This window comes from Barbus barbus (genome assembly GCF_936440315.1).
Source record: "Barbus barbus genome assembly, chromosome: 44".
NCBI classification, from domain to species: Eukaryota; Metazoa; Chordata; class Actinopteri; order Cypriniformes; family Cyprinidae; genus Barbus; species Barbus barbus.
The window spans coordinates 1246204-1264318 of NC_136722.1; the positions used below are offsets into that span (position 1 = coordinate 1246204).

Consider the following 18115-nt stretch of genomic DNA (forward strand, 5'->3'; position numbering starts at 1 on the left):
TCAGCTGTGTATGTGTAATCAGTGCCTTCAGCTGTGTGTGCGCAATCAGTGCAATGGATCATGGGAACTGTAGTCCAGAGTGATATGTAAAAGTCTGTGTGGTGTGAGAGTCAATGTAAAGAAAACATCTGGTGGTCAGCAGACAGAAGGCTACGGACTGGATTCATGACATGACCTTATTCTACATCCCTGATCCTACCCAATACCTAAACTTAACAACTACCTTACTAACTATTAATAAGCAGCAAATTAGGCATTTATTGAGGGAAAAGTCATAGTTAATAGTGAATAAATGTTCCCTATTCTAAAGTGTTACTGTTTGTTCCTATTTTATTACTGACTACATACTTGTCTTTAACAATGTAATTTATTTCTGTGATCAAAGCTGTATTTTCAGCATCATTATTGGATTATGTATATTATGCAACCAGACTCAAATGTTTAAAAAAAAGTGGTGATGCTGTAGGCAACATCTAACTGTCTACCCATAACCATTGGACTGGAAATTATAAAGAAAAAAATAAAATAAACTTGCACTTCCTGTAACTCTTTTATGATTCATAGTAAACATCCGTCCTCATGTTTTCAGGAAAAGGAGGATGAGGAAGAAGACAAGAAAAGTGAGAAACTGGATCTTGAGGATGAGCTGCTGTTTGAAGACTTCGAGCTGGGAGATGAAGACTGTGAACTTCCTGAGGAGGAGGAGGAGGAAGTGGATGTAGAGGATGGAGAACTTGAGGAGGCCGACGTCGAAGAAAGTACCAAAATGAAGATCCTGCGGCAAATGGCAGACGTGGCGTCCAAACTCAAAGAAATCGTTGGAAATCTGATTACCACTGCAGGAAAAGTAGTCGTAACCGTATTATTGGGCCTCACAGGTAGGTAGTGTTGAGACAGACATCACTCACGACATATAGGATCAATAAGCAGCATTCATTTATAAACTGAAGATGAATACAAGCTCAAGTGTGTTGTTATATCCCAAAGATCAAACAAATAAGAAATAAAACATTATGCTCAGTTAAAGGAATAGTTCAGCCAAAAGTTTACTCATCCTCAGGTAATTCGAGATGAGGATGAGTGTGTTTCTTCATCAGCTTTGTATAAATGTGTCTCTGCATCAGTGTCACTTCTTCACTGGAGGAAGAGTTATTATGGATTATGGACTCTAATTTTAGTTAAAAACGTCTTAATGCTGGATGTGTTTGAGCTTTTGTCTTCTCCAGATGTTAACTGATGGACTGGAGTGGTGTGGATTATTGTGATGTTTTTATCAGCTGTTTGGACTCTCATTCTGACGGCACCCATTCACTGCAGAGCATCCATTGCTGAACTAGTAAAATTTCTCAACAAACCGTTCCGATAAAGAAATAAATTTTGGGGTAAACTGTTCCTTTAAAGGCAAAAAATAGTGATTTCAATAGGAATCCACATAACCGAGAAAGATTGCCAAATTGGACTTGCTTCATATTTTACTTCGGTTATTGAAAATTAACATTGGTCGTTTTTTTGCACACCAATTTTTGCCGAAATTCCGTTGCACCTTTAGTATTGGCTCTGTAAATAACTTTTCTCAGCCTTCGCTCAATGTGTCCTTGTTCCAGGTATGATGTTGCCTTCTCTGACCTCCACTGTGTATTTCTTCACCTTCCTGGGCCTGTGCACCTGGTGGTCTTTCTGCCGCACGTTCGATCCGCTTCTCTTCAGCTGTCTGTGTGTCCTGATGGCCATCTTCAGCGCAGGACACCTCATCATGCTCTACCTCTACCAGTTCCAGTTCTTCCAGGAGGCCGTTCCGCCCGGAAACACTTACGCCAGGTGAGACCCATGGTCCCTCGCTGTTTTTTTCTTGCTGAGCAAAACTTATCTCTATTGAGCGAACATTTCGGCCACCTGAGCAAAAACATTCTTTATACCAGACCTGTACAGCGTACACACAAAAAAAGTGTGTAACTTTTAACTTTAATATGCTATTTATATTTGATTTGACCCTTGATGCAAATAAATGATGCACAGATTACCTGAGAAAACATTTTCACAGTGCTGTGTTACCAAGAAATTGTATTAAAAATCATAAAAAATAAAAAAATCTCACGCAGAACAGTTCAATTCTTTATATTATATTATATCATATTATATTTATTATATTATATCATATTATAATGTAATATAATATGATAAAATGAATCAGATATTGCTCATGAATTCCCTTTTTGAGGTCAATAATTTAGTTTTATAATATAATATGAAGAGTTCAAGTGCAAAAACAGATAACTGTAACACTATTCAAAAATTTAGTTTTTTTCATTGTGCATTCCAATTAATCTCAATCAAACTGCAGTTGGCTTATTTTGATTAGGTTAAACAATAACAAAAAAATACAGCTAACACATTAATATTTATTTAGTTTTTATTTAAAACTAAATAAAAACATGATAACATAAAAAACATTATTTTTGAAACGGAGTGATCTGTCTTTGCAAATAAATTCTTCATATAATATAATATAAAACCAAACTAAAGCTTTTAAACTGATAGAATAGAATAGAATAGAATAGAATAGAATAGAATAGAAAGCAAACTAAAGCATTCAAACTGAGATCTGTATGCTAAATATTTTCCAAAAATGTGAAGGTGAATTCTTCTATAATTGTCTAAGTATCCCTATAGAAGAGTTAGACACTACACCTGTGTGTGACTGTAAATGCCTCTGAGTTACCGTTCTGTTTCCAGCACTTAATCAAACCACTTTTCTTTAAAACATGATGCTGTTTCACATGTCATTGCGCTTGTGTTGGCTCTTGATTTGAGTTATTTCATCTGCAACCATTAAAGTATTTGGTTTCTACAGCGACTCATTTGTCGACATCATTCTCTTTTGTTGAAGCCTGTAAACCACATTCACCGGTTCTAACTCTATAGCGACACCAACTCTATAGCGGTTTGCCCCGAGCATTGCAGTTATTTCACATTTATTAGAATTCAAATAACTTTTTCATTTATTCATTTTTGCTTGTCCTGTGCGTGGTATATTATTTCTTCTGCACGGTCGTGACGTAAGAAGTGCGCAGCTTAGAGGGAACACTGGGTGAGACGACAGCCTGTTACTTGTCAAAGAGCTGGATTTAATGGGATATGAAGCCGAACGCTGGTGCATTTCAAGCCCTAAATGTATTCCAGATCAATTCTGTAGACACGACTCCACCCTTTTTTAAAACATCCCGTTGAGGCCGTTTGACTGAGCAGCAAAGCTTAACTTGTTTGGATTCGCTGGAGTATGTATGGCTTCATGCCGGGCAAGTGAATGCTTCGATTTATGCTTTTGCTCGTTTTGCACATAAAAGCTTTACATCCCGACCGCAATCTTAAACCGATGCAGCCGGATCCCCTTACTGTGACCAATGAGATTACGCTGCTGCTTGAAAATCAAAAACAAAAGGACAATTCAATTAGAGCGGTCCGCCGAGCGGGAATCCTGCATGTGAGCAGGGGTCTGGTGGTGGACTCAATCACGCTGATTTAGCAAACTGCCCTGTTGTGTTATGTGGCATTACAGCGACTGGCGTCCAGTGTCGACTCGAAAGAGCCAGCATGAACTGAGATCATCTTGTCAAGCTGGTTCATGATTAAAGGCTGAACATAAATGGATAATAGAAATGCATAGAGACTGTCTTCTAGAGCAGGGGCTTTCAAACTATGGGTTCTGCAGGATCATATAAACTCCTGCAGACTATACACAGCATATCCTATATGTATACTTTTTTACAATATATAAAGTAAAAAATATTTTTTTAAATAAAAAAACTTTTTTGAAATAAAAAATACAAACAAACAAATAAATGTGTAATTATTATTATTAATATTATTACCTATGATGAAAAAATACATAAAGTCCTAAAAAATAAATTGATAAAATGTAAAAGCACAACAGCAACAACAATATTATTATTATTATTAGTAGTAGTAGGAGATTAATCTAGTTTTATTCTATTGACAGCCATAGTTTTTAACACTATATATTATATAATAAATAGAAACAAATAAATGTATATGTAAATGTATTATTAGATATTATGAAATAAAAACTCTTAAAAATATTATAATTATTATTGTGAATATGTATTTTAAATAATACATTTTTAAAATTAAAATAATAATTTTCCTTATAATGTCTTTATAATGTCATGCATTGAAGTTTTTCTCACATGCTATAAATGGGCCTGTACATGAATAAATATATATTGTTACACATATAATACATGCATTCTTTATTTATTTATTTAGAAGGAGAACATCATATTTAGGGATCACTGGCATCAAAAATCTAATCTAGAGGAAGGATGATATTAATTGATGTTTTGAGTATTTTAGGGCTACTGTGGGCTGGATGAAGAGTTATTTGTGCATCAAGAGAGGATGAAACTCTTTTGTGCAGAGACTGGCTAGAAATCATTCATTAAAAGCCTCTGCAGTCTGTTCAGCTCATCGTGTAAGTCGTTTGAGCTTGGCAGCGGTGCTCTATTTAAGCTTTCGGTTTGCATCTCAAACCAAAAACGACCTACAAGCCCACACTGTCAGGCTCTATTTGGAGAGGTTAGATTTAAAGAGTCAATATTCAGTTTGCTTTCAGAGATCTTGATTTAGTCCTGTGTGTTTTCTGTGGCGTCTGCCCAGGAAAGACCTCGCTACTGAGTAAAGTGCAGCCCAAACTCTACACTAATGATCTTTTATTTGTGTAAGTCTTCAGGTTTGTGGGATGTAAGCTGTTTATTAAGCTGTACGTTTTCAGATCTGATTTCAGATCAAACCTTTCAGATCTGATGGTCTGATTTGATGTTGTGTTAACAGGATCATGCATTTCATTTGCTCATTTTCATGTTGTTTCAAACATGCATGACTTTCTTTTAGTGGCGATAATGTAATGAATCTCTGGTTGGGAGAATTCAGTATAATTGCAGTGCATATGACTGACTTTAATACTTAATAAAACGTCCGAGAGTGACAGCAAAACAATTGCACTTGTGATTGTTGGTTTTAGTTAAAAACAATCTGATATTTAGCCAATTTGAACCAGGGTTATTATAAAGTAACTATAACTAAAACCATAGAAACTTAAATTAAAATAAACTGAAATCAAATATTTAAAAGAAACTGTTAAACTTACTTTATTTCAGCTAGTTGTCAAGGCATTTTTGTTTAACTTAAAACTAATGTATTACTATAATAACTAAACAAAACTTGTAATAACAAATAATAAAAACTACATAGACATTAAAAACGTTTAATAAAAATGACAAAAACAAGACATTTACAAACAAATGTAACTAAAATTTAAATGAAAACAGAAAATATGAAAATTCAGGATTAATTCAGAATATTAATGAAAACTCATAGTATCTCAATGATAATAAAATATTACAATATTTTTTCTTGAATTCATTTCTTCTGAAAACAATTTTTTTTTTCTAAAATCAATTTTCTTATTTATTTATTTATTTTATTTTTTAAGATAGTTTCACGGACATCTTTAAAAAGTTAACCTACACTGAGAAAAATGATTTTGTGGTGAAGTAAATACTACATAAAAATTTCTACATTAAATAATTTAGTTCAGGCAATAATTAAAAAATTAAAGTAAATTCTATAATATTACTATATTTAAGCTTGTAGAAATTAAAGTTTGAACTTATAAGTATAATTTACTTAGAATTGTTTGTTATGTTTACAAGGATTCTTTAAGTTATGGTCCAGTTTTTCCCATCATGCACTGGGGCAAGAATAATGAAAAAGGTAAAAATCTTCACTGTTTTCGAGTTGTATTTACACTATTTTATGGTTGCTTTTGTTGTTAGGTTTAGTAACCACATGTTTTAATAGCATGTTATTGTCCAGTGCTACATGAAGTGAATGTAATAGTGACTGAGTGAAATGTAGCAGTGCAGTAAGCAGAACAACAGCTGAAAATCTAAAATAAGTTCAAATGTTATTTTGGTTCAACTCAATTAATTATATTTTTAATATACATGAGTTTAAATGTTAAATTAACACAACTTGAAATGATTTAGTAGATTATATCATATTGCATGTTTTACGTAAAGAATGTTGAGTGAACTCAAATATTTAAGTTCATATAACAAAGATTATATTTGTTATTTTACTTAAAATAAACAAGTTGGGTTTACTTAAAAAGTATGATGCAGAAATGGTGCATATATATATTTGAAGTAAATCGAACACATCAGTTTTACCAGTGTACACTATTTTTCTTCTTAAGTAAATTTCACGTGCTATACAGACACACTGTATATATATAATTGGTAAGTAATCATTTTTAACTATTTGCAAAAAGTATTTTAAACACATGCACATTGATTTGCACGCCTAATATGTCAAAAACACAAAATGTTTCTTGTCTCGTGACAGTCGTTTAGCATTTTTATAGTAAGTGAAGCAAATAATAAATGTTTTGCTACTTCCATCTTGTATGGTAGATACATTTCAATCAACCAATATATTGTTGACTGATTGTATTTACTAATAGACTTCCTCACTGTTATAAACATAAGTAATGACTCATGGACCTGTCATCATCTGAATGAGTGTTTGAGCTGTGATGGATTGTAATGACCGTCAGTTTCATTAATCAATATTTCCACTGGCAGATCCTTAAAGCTCGATGTTTAGAGATGTAAGCAAATCCACTTAGACTGGTTTTGGTGGCGACGGCGGCATTAAGAGTCCAGGTGCTTCTCATTAGGACAGAACGGCTCCTGAGCCCACTTACATTACACAGCTGCTTTCAGGGAGAGAAGGAGAAAAACTATCAAAGGTGACTCAGAAGAGCCTTTGAGTAACGTAGATGCAGTTCTTCTAGATGAAGGCATCGGCGGCTGCTCTGTGTTACTCTGACAGTTCACACGATAATATTCTTGAGCCTTCAAAACACACACTAATTACAGAGCAACTGCTGCGTCTCGTTAAAACGTGTTGCAAACGTCGCCGCAAATGCATTACTGATACAAACCAAATACAAACACCAGTAAACAGCTGTCGTCTGCTCCTGCTTCAACTGTTTGTTTGCATTCTCTCTGTTAAGCAAATAAATGTATGCTATCATTATTACATAAAATGTAATAAAGTCCTAAAAAGAAATTATTAAAATCTAAAAGCAAAACAACAATAATAATAATAATACAATAAAATAATGAGATTAATTATGATTTAATGTTTTTTTTTTCTATTGACAGCCAAAGTTTTTAAAAAGGAACAAATAAATAAATAAATGATATGATAATAATTATTATTATTATTGCAAATAATGAAATAAAGAATTTCCTAAAAATGTAATTAATAAAATGTAACCGCAAAATAATAATAATAGTAGTAATAATAATAATAATAATGAGATTAATTCTGATTGTTTATTCTATTGACAGTCATAGTTTTTAACATTATGAAATAAAAAGAATCAAATGTATATAATATTAATAATAATAATAATAATAATAATAATTATTATTATTATTGCATGTAATATAATAAATATATTCCTAAAAAAATGTAATAAAATTTAAAACAATAACAATAAGGAAATAATAATTGTTTTATTCTATAGTTTTTAATCACTGTGAAATAAAAATAAACAAATAAATGTTTATTATTATTGTTGTTGTTGTTTTATTATGATTACTACATATAATTAAATAAATTAACTTTTAAAAATACATAAAAAATTAGCAAAAAGTGCAAATTTACAGCCATAGGTTTTAACACTATGAAATAAAAAGAAACAAATGAATGTGTGTTATTATTATTGTAACATGCAATTAAATTAAAGTCACCCCAAATGCATGACTGACAACAAAATCCAAACAGCAGAAAACAGCCTGAAGTCTTGAAGGCTTTGAAAGCCTCTCTCCTGCGTCGGCTGTTTGTTTGGGTTTTCTCTGTTACAGTAGATTAGTAGCTGCTCAAAAAGACTTCAAAACAGCAAAACCATAACCCAACACTACAAATAAACAATCATTCTGACCTCTGAAAGAAGCAGAGGTGGGTAGTAACGAGTTACATTTACTTCGTTACATTTACTTGAGTACATTTTTTGGGTAACTATACTTTTAGAGTATATTTTAAAATGGGTACTTTTACTCTTACTCAAGTATGTTTGTAGAGAAAAAACGGTACTTTTACTTAGTTACTGTGGGCGACTCTCCTCTCGTTACTGTATCTTAATGCAATACAAGTTAAAAATGCTTCAGTTTATTCCAAACGCGCCGTCTACTTTTCTCTGGGCAATGGACGATGCCCATTCGCGAATGATTCATTCTTTTGAGTCGATTCTGTTTAAAGGCTTTATCAAACCAGTGAATCGGTTCGCGAATCAGTTTGAATGATTCGTTCAGTTCCCTGCCGCACGCGCTGAGTCTCTGAAGCGGTTCTCACTCAGATAACAGAGAGTTTAAGAACATCTAGAGTGCTGAAGACGTGGCTTTGGATCTACAGTCAGTTGAAAACAAATCTGCAAAGGCTTGTTTGCTAGAGCTATATAAAGATATTTTATTAGATGAAGACCGCGTGTGCTGTCTATGTTCCAGGTATAGGCCACGATACCACTATGACATCACCAGTTTGTTGTACATATACCTTACATTAAATACAATGTATAATTTATACATTAAATAAACTGTCACAGAGTATGAAATGAACACCCGCGGAACCCGCGTTAGCTCTGTGCAGCGGCGCGCGGCCTGTTCTAGACACAATTAATATTCATATTTTTACAATATTTAGGCTTGCAAAAATATAGGCTACATTTGTTTTTTGCAGAACAGAAGATCCGTCAATATGCATTTGTTTCGTTATGTTCAGAGCAGTCATGTGAGGAGTTTTCAGAGGTTATAGGATAATACATAATTAATTTACTTTAAAATATAATTTAATTCAGTGATGCAAATCAGAATTTTCATCAGCTGTTACTCCAGTTTTCGGAGTCATATGATCCTTCAGAAATCATTATAATATATCGATTTATTACCAGGGTTGGAAACAGTTTTGCTGCTTAATATTTTTTGGAACCTGTGACATTTTGTTCAGTATTCTTTGATGAATAGAAAGCTAAAAAGAGCAGCACTGATAATAAATCAACATGATTTCTGAAGGATTATGTGACTCTGAAGACTGCGGTAAAGGCTGATCAAAATTCTGATTTGCATCACTGAAATAAATTACATTAAAATATATATACAGTATATATATATTTTGAACGGCAGTGTGTGTGTGTGTGTGTGTGTGTGTGTATACACATACACATTACATAAATGTAATCTATGTATCTAAATAAAAATAGACTATATTCAGTACCTATATGATCCAAAGTAACTAGTAACTAACTACTTGAGTAGTTTTTTATCCGATACTTTTTTACTCTTACTCAAGTAACTATTCAGACTATTACTTTTACTTGTACTTGAGTAAATATTTCTACAAGTACTTTTACTTTTACTTGAGTACAGTTTTTGGGTACTCTACCCACCTCTGGAAAGAAGACAGTTTTACAATTGTTGCTGCGCTCGTTTGGGTCGAATCCACATCCTGAAACCTCATCCGCATTCAAAGCCTCTATAAAAGCCAAGAAACTACACATACGTCTGAAACCGAGCTCAGAAAACACCGCGAGGGCCAAGCCAAACGCAACCCGTTACCTTCAGAAATACAATGTGTGGGAGAAGAATAAAAGAGGTGAACGTGCGGAGAAAGCAGAAGAAATGTGCTTTACTAAACCCCTTCATTCAGCCACATAGAATGAAGTGGTTTTTACAGGATTTAGTGGTTTCTTCTGAGAAAAAAACCTGAGAAACACCCTATTAGAAAAGCATTAGGCCATTTGTGAGCCGAAGCCTCTGAGACGAACACAAAGAGCTTCTCTCTGACAATCACATAAACTGCACAATCACAACCAGCTTTTGATTACACGCTAGCTGTACTCTAAATATGGGGAAATGCCAGGGAAGAGTCTATTTTGGGTAGACAAAAAATGCTAATTTAGCAAACCCAGCGATTAAAAGCAAATGCTTCTCTGCTGGTTTGTCTGTTGGGTGCAATCAGTGCAGGACGTTCTGCTCAGGAAATACTCAAGGCATGTCATCTTTCCTTTAAGCATGCTAGCGTTCAAAAGTTTAAGGCCATGTTTGAAATAAATTAGTGTTTTTATTCATCAAGAATGCATTAAATTCATCAAAAGTGTCAGTATAGTGTTACAAAAGATTTCTATTTCAAATATGTTCTTATATCTGTGAATCCTGAAAAATAAAATGCATCACAGTTTCCACAAAAATATTGAGCAGCACAACTGTGTTCAACATTGATAATAATCAGAAATATTTCTTGAGCAGTAAATCAGTATATTATTATTATTTCTGAAGGATCATGTGACACTGAAGACTGGAGTAATGATGCTGAAAATACAGATTTGATCACAGAAATAAATTACAGTTTAACACATATTCACACAGAAAACAGCTGTTTGAAATTGTAAAAATATTTCACAATTGTTACTGTTTTTACTGTATTTTTTATCAAATAAATAGAGCCTTGGTGAACAGAAGAGACTCTTTCAGAAACAAAACATTTACCGACCCCATACCTTTGAACAGTAATGTACCAACATTTCATAATATTTCTTTGGAATGTAAATGATATGTAAATGAGGCAATTATTGGCATACAGTAAGAGTATAGTGCTATAAAATGAATGTTTGTCTCTGAATCTCTCTCGATACGTGAGATTTGAGTCCAGTCAACATTGAAATCTCTGACCTTTGAGATGTAGTTGAGATCTCTTGAGGAGATGAGAAAATGAGAAGCTGGAGACTTCGGTAAAGGCTTGTTGTCTAGCGGTTGAGATTAAAGAGCTTTCTGATTTGTCTTTATGGTCTGATGTCCTCATGGCGCATTTTTCTACTTAACAGTGTGTTTATTATGAGTTAGCTGTATTATAAATATCCAGCAACATTTCTGCACTTCATCTCGTTATTTTCAGCCGTGGTATTAGGACTTGGACGCTACGCTTTGGGTTTGGATGAATCGCGAAAGGCCAAATATTCTGACTTCATATTTTCTCGATGCCATGAAGCAGCAGCAAAACGAACATCTGGCAAACCACAATGATTTTACTAACAGCACCGAAACTATAAAAACCAAGGAGCATGCGTTTGTCACCTAATATGCTTTCAGGGTTTTGGCTGCGAGAAGTTACCGTTTTATTGATTTCATCAGCTAAATGTGAAGTACATTGCATTCAGGTTGCATCAAAATCCATGAGTTCGTTCTGGATGGACACGTGGCACTTCGGATTATGTTTTAAGTGAAGAGCTGTTGGAAGTGTTGCTGAACTTTTTATACCTTTTTTAAGTGTTATACCCTGGTAAAAAGGTATAGGCTCTTGTTGTTTTGTTTCCTTAGGTGTCCAATTTTGGTTCCACTGAAAGCGAGAAAGAAATAAACACAAGCATAACTTTAGGAAATCTGAAGGGAATTAACAACTCTTCTCTTACAGTTGTTTCTGTTGGTCTTTTTGATTTGGTGATAAACATTTAGTTCCATCCCACATCATTCCAGTTTTATATTTTTCACATATTTTTATATAAATAAAAATAAAATATGGTATTTTTCTCATCTTCTCCTCAGTCTGTTCGGCTTCTCTCCTGTGGTTCAGACGGACTGCTCTCACACCTGGATGTTCAGAGTCAACCCTGACCTGGAGTGGCACCACTTTGTCAATCCCATCATGCTCTTGGTGCTGTATTACACCCTGGCCACGCTCATCCGCCTTTGGCTGCAGGAGTCAGAAGACATGGTCAGACTATAGTCTCGTTTAGACAGTCTTCCTATGCATCTGAATACAAAAGTGCAATAAGATTTGAACACTGAACATATACATTTTATTGCAAAGTTGTTATACTCTGGGAGCCTCTGTGATTAAGTGTTAGTCCAATGCGATGATATTAAATAGCATTTACAGAAATTCAAAATGACCAGAGAACAACATGAGGGTTAAAAAATAGTTTTTTTGGTTTTTTTACTGAAACTACACTAAAGGTGCTTAATAGGTTCTTCACAGCGATGCCATAGAAGAACCATTTTTGGTTCCACAAAGAACCATTCAGTCAAAGGTTCTTTAAAGAACCATCTCTTTCTTACCTTTTTATAATCTGAAGAACCTTCTTTTGCCACAAAGAACCTTTTGTGAAACAGAAAGGTTCTTCAGATGTTAAAGATTCTTTATGGAACCATTTAGACGAGAAGGTTCTTCTATGGCATCGTGAAGCAGCTTTATTTTAAGAGTGTAATAGCCAGATTATGCGGCATTAAACTCTAAGAGGATAATGGGATGTATTTGTGATTGTGTTTCATCGGCAGGTCAAAGAGAACGAGGGAGAGACGGAGGAACAAGAGGAACCAGAATCTCCTGAAAGCAATATGGCCGTTTACACAGCGGAGAAGAAGAGGCAGCTGTGGCGAATGGCTCATTATCACACAGATGAGAGACATGTAGGAGCCTGACTCTCTTCATCAGACACTCAAACATTTCCATAGCTCTATTTCACTCTTTAGTGATGCACCAATATTTCAGGAACCAAAAATATTCGACTGAAACAGCAATTTTCAGTTGTAATAAAACATTTTCTAAACATCATGTCACAGAAAATCACATGTACCTCAGGAAAGCCATTCAACATCCATAAAATAACTCTAGAGAGGGGCATTTTGATTAATAATGCACTATATTACATATTCATGATATTTTCTTTATTACTTAATGCCTTTTTGAATAAAAATTTTTATTCAAAAATTTCTGGAATTTTTATTTCTGTGTATCGCTATCACTCTTTTAGAATCTCTTTGAATATTACAATTTTGTTCCATTTAAGCGTTAACAATTATTGTTTCTGTACCAAACATGCACTTATCACATATATTTGTCTATGATTTGTTTTCAAGATGTGATTTGTACATAAATAATGGATCCTTTTGTATTTTCAGCTGCTCACCACACAAGATAGCACACCTGAGGTCTGTGTTTCAGATCGACTGTCATTAATGAGCATCATAGATGAATACATGAGCCTGTCTGACTTTACTCTGCCCAGGTATTGATGGTAACATCAAACGGAGCCTCGCTGGACTTCACGTCTGTCCCGCATGAGAACGGGCCGAAGTCTGTGGAGCTCTACTCAACCCCTCATTACAGACCCGAGTCTGATCAGCGTAAGTCAGTCACTAAACTAACGCCAAACGGGTCCAAAGAAGGCTTATTTGCTGACAGACTGTTTAAAGCAAAATCATTTTCCTCTATGACATTCAAAGGAAATTCATTACCTTGCAAAAACTCAGTTTGTCAATAAGTAATGTTGCCTTGTTTATATATACCATATTAATACCATGGTACACACACACACACACATATATATATATATATAGCGAGAGAGAGAGAGAGAGAGAGAGAGAGAGAGAGTGAAAATGTATATATTGGTATTTATAGATTAATACATTCTATTGCTCATATATATATATATATATATACATATATATATATATATATATATACAAAAGCCTCTACGTGCCACCTGAAATTTTTATCTAAAATGAGTATTTTGATCAGGCTCCTATGTTTAGGTCCAGTAATTTAACTCCAATGTAATGTATACGTCCTTTTCTAAGCAATTAAAGTGAAATAACTCCTATGTCACTAATTATTAAATATTATACTGTTGCACAGTTTTGCTTCCGAAGTAAATATATATGTTTAAAAAAGTTTAGATAAATTCATTGAAATTAAGACAAAATTACTGATTTAGATTTAGGTGCAAATCAGTATTTAGTGAAATAGGATGTTTTTCCACCAAGTACTGTACATAGTCTCACACTATTCCCACAAACATCCCTATTCCCTAGATATTTCCCATACATTTCAGGAAGTTTGTTTTTTCAGTTCTTGGAAATGCAGTCTGAATTTTCCAGATATAAGCATCATGTAAAGCCTCCATTCATGTTCAAGGGCAAAGATATTAGATGATTCACAGAATCTGACCCTGGCGTTTGCTTAAAATACATGCTTGTTTTTCAGAGAAAGTGGACTGCGGTGTTTACAAGATTGACTCGGTGTATGTTGAGCTTCCCGAGGTTCCTCAGCCGTTCGCTGTCATCCGTGTGAACGCGGCGGTCAAGGCCTTCAGGTTCATCATGAAGCAGAGCTACATCTGCGCTCTCATCGCCATGATGGTGAATCCTGCTTCACAGTCCTTCTTTCAGCAGCTGCTTCAGGGCTCGGTGATCGCAGTTTGTGCAAATTACATTCATTTAAAGGGGTCATCAGATGCCCATTTTCCACAAGCTGATATGATTCTTCAGTGTCTTAATGAAAAGTCTATGGTAGTGTAAAACAACACTACCCTTTTTACCTGGTCAAAAACAGATCTGTGCACAGTGAACTGTTTCGGTGCATGTCCCTTTAAATGCTAATGAGCTCTGCTGACCCCGCCCCTCTCAGACGTGCTGTACTGTTTATTTTAGTCACGGAACTTGCTAACTAGCATATTATTAGGAAAGGTGGTTTGCAAAGATTCATTCAATTCAATTAAATTCAAGTTTATTTGTATAGCTCTTTTCACAATACAAATCGTTGCAAAGCAGCTTTACAGAAAATGTTAAGTTTCTACATTATAATCAGGAGTAGTTTATTAGTGGTGACTATGGCAGAAATGTACAGTAAGAATCATGCAGTTAGTTATAAATGACACGTAATCAAACAGACGGTGAACACTATTAACTGCAATGATTATATGTTGTGATTAAACTTTGCGATTGCGTTTAAACATTATGATTAAGCTTAATTTGGTAGTTTTATATGTTGTTCCAGGGTTAGCATCATCTGAGGTCTTCTGGGGGGTTCGGTCATCTCATATTTTTTTTTCTCCTGACCATCCATCCAGGCTTGGAGCATCACGTACGTGAGTTGGCTGACCTTCGTCTTCCTCATCTGGTCCTGTATTCTGTGGATGGTGAGGGACCGGAGGAAATACTCAATGATCTCCTCTCCGTTCATGGTGTTTTATGGGAACTTGCTCATCATCCTGCAGTACATCTGGAGCTTTGAGTCGCTGCAGCCCGTTCCTGGACTCTTCCTGAAGAAAGATGTGCCTTTCCGGGAACTGGGATCTAAAGTAAAACCGCATTACGTGCTGTATTTATACATGCCTACTAGAGCTGGTGTGATAAATAATATCATATTGTGATAAAATGTATGTTGATAACAATGATAAGCTCTGGACATTTTAAGTCAATGTGGATTAATCACACAACAAAAATAAATACCTCCAAATACTCACCGAAACGGAAAGAAAAACTGAAAGACCTTCACGACAACCCGTCAAAAAGTCTGGTTTAACTTGAAGAAATTATGACCGAAATATATCTCTGTTGTATACTAAAATATAATTCTAAAAAAAACTAGTAGTAGTAGTAGTAATAATAAGAATATTTTAAGGAATATCATACAACCAAGATATTTGTTCATCCATGTTTTAATTTGTACAGTTCTGTCGTGCAGCATCTTATTTAACAATAAAATAAATAAATAAAAATGCAATGTTTTGTTGTAAATTAATTGTATTTTCATTTAATTACATTTTAAAATATTTAATTTTTAAAGTTGTATTAATTCATTTAATTTTTGATGATAAATTTGTATTAAATCATAAAACACAGAATCCAGAAAAAAAAAAACGGAAAACGCAGAATGTAGGGAAATAAATATCCTTCCCCATTAATGCTACAAAATGATAATAATATTGCTATAAAATAATAAAGATAATATTTTTGGCCACATCACCCAGCCCTTGTGTCTATGTATTTATGTGTTTTAAATACTGTAAACTTATAAAAAAATGAATAATCTTTAATGATCTGATTGGTTGAGCCACACTGTGTTCTGATTGGCTGTGATTGATTAGGACACGGTGTAATCCTTGTTTGAAGAGTTGTTTATTGTGATTATTGGTAATCGTACGGTTGATTATTTATTGAACATTGGTGTATTTTAAGATATGTATTTGCTGCTGAAATCACTGAAATGGTCCGTTGTGTGCGGTACAGTGATTTTATCCTGAATAAGGGAGTTTTAGGCCCTGAACACACACATATCCTCTTGTGAATGAATCACTGACTCTGCGTAATTTAGTTTGACTATAATAATATTACAGTGTGTTTGTGTGTGTTTGTGCAGACTTTGTGCCTCCTCAGTTTCTGGCTGCTGGTGAGGCAGTTTTTGACTGAGAGGAGAGAGAAACAGACGGATGAAACGCACCTGTCTGATGTCAAAGTGGAGGGACACACGATCGGTGAGAGAGACACTGTCAGTCCAACATTTAAATGTTTTGACAGCCCTAGATTGTGCATATGAATATATATATATATATATATATGTGTGTGTGTGTGTGTGTGTGTGCTTGTTTATGCTACATTGTAAGGACCAAATGTCCCCACAGGATAGTAAAACCTGAAATGTTTGACATGGGGGACTGGGGACTGACCTGACTGACTGATTTTATTTTAAAAGTAGTAAATGATGTTTATCTGAAAGTGTAACAATGCAAACAGGATTTCTGTAAGGGGTAGGTTTAGGGTTAGGAGATAGAAAATATAGTTTGGTCAGTATAAAAGTATTAGAAGTCTATGGAAAGTCCCCACAATTCACAGAAACAAACGTGTGTGTGTGTGTGTGTGTGTGTGTTATAGAGGGTCTGGAGGACGAGGCCGGTGGGCACAGAGAGATGATGGATGTGTTGGGCCTTACTGTCATGGCTATGCTCAACAAATACTGGATCTACATCTGTGGAGGAATGTTCTTCTTCGTTAGCTTTGAGGGACGCATCGTCATGTACAAGATCATTTACATGATGATGTTTCTCTTTTGTGTGGCGCTTTATCAGGTTTGTGTTGTGCTCTGTTGACAGCCTTTTGAAATCGCTTCTACTGTTACAAATAGCACTTTATTACACATTAGACAATAATTAATGTGGAGTTTGTTTGTCTGTGTGGTTTGTGTACTGTCAGTTGGTTTGTTTATCATCTGTTTGTATGTCATCTTTTTTGTGGATGTTTGTCATTTGTTTATTATCCATTTGTTGTTGTATTTTGTTTGTTTTGTGTTTTATCTGTCATGTGTTTGTTTATTATTCTTTTTTTATTTTTTATTTTTTAATTTTTTAAAGATCGTTTCTGCCAGGGGATAAAAAAGGAAATTCAGACATTTTTTCTTGCAGTTCTAAAGAAAAATAATAATAACTGCAAGATATAAACTCAGAATTGATGCAGAATGAAGAATTGAGAGATATAAACTCACAATTCTGAGAAAGCAACTATGAGAAGAAAGTCATAATTGTAAGATATGAACTTCCAAAAATTTGCATTGCAAAAAAAAGGCAGAATTTTGAGAAAGTTAATATCAGACAAGAACATTTTGAGAAATCATATGATATGCTGTAAACTCAGAATGACGAGGAAAAATGCGAGAAAAATGCCTGCATTTTGAGATATAAACTCCGAATTTTTGGAAAAGTCTGAAGATAAAAAGTTGCAATTACTTTCTACCTTTTTATTTTTATTTTGTGGCAGGGAGAAGAAAAAAAACAGTTGCAAGATGTAAAGTCAGAATTCTGAGAAAAAGTTAGAATCGTGGTGTATATAAACCTTTTTATGATGCCTTTTTGTCTCTGAATTATGAGATATAAAGAAGCCTGAAATGTGAGATAAGATTTTTATTTCTTTTTCTGTGGTGCAATGTTCTTCTGTAGTTTTTCACAGATTCATCTGCTATTGTGTTAGATATGTTTATACGGTCAGTCAATGTGTCGTCCGGCTCTGTTTCAGTTGCACTATGAGAGGTGGCGCTGGATGCTGAAGTATTTCTGGATGTCAGTGGTGGTTTACACCATGCTGGTGCTCATTCTGGTCTACACCTTCCAGTTTGAGTCCTCCATTAACGTGTGGTCCAACATGACAGGCATGAGCAGAGAGAAGTATGCTTTTAAGACGTCTTCTGATTTATTTGTGTGAGC

General features: G+C 34.4%; 1 protein-coding gene across 1 annotated transcript in view; it reads left to right on the plus strand.

Moving 5' to 3' along the window:
- The window catches only part of LOC306863239 (piezo-type mechanosensitive ion channel component 2-like), a 134259-nt gene that overhangs the window by 72251 nt on the left and 43893 nt on the right, over positions 1-18115 (plus strand). Inside the window, exons 7-17 of the mRNA XM_079406483.1 lie at positions 590-878; positions 1605-1818; positions 11685-11853; positions 12417-12548; positions 13041-13070; positions 13148-13265; positions 14125-14279; positions 14990-15220; positions 16282-16396; positions 16794-16987; positions 17928-18076. Of these exons, the coding sequence (XP_079262609.1) occupies positions 590-878; positions 1605-1818; positions 11685-11853; positions 12417-12548; positions 13041-13070; positions 13148-13265; positions 14125-14279; positions 14990-15220; positions 16282-16396; positions 16794-16987; positions 17928-18076 (1796 nt within the window). The remainder of the gene's footprint in view (positions 1-589; positions 879-1604; positions 1819-11684; positions 11854-12416; positions 12549-13040; positions 13071-13147; positions 13266-14124; positions 14280-14989; positions 15221-16281; positions 16397-16793; positions 16988-17927; positions 18077-18115) is intronic.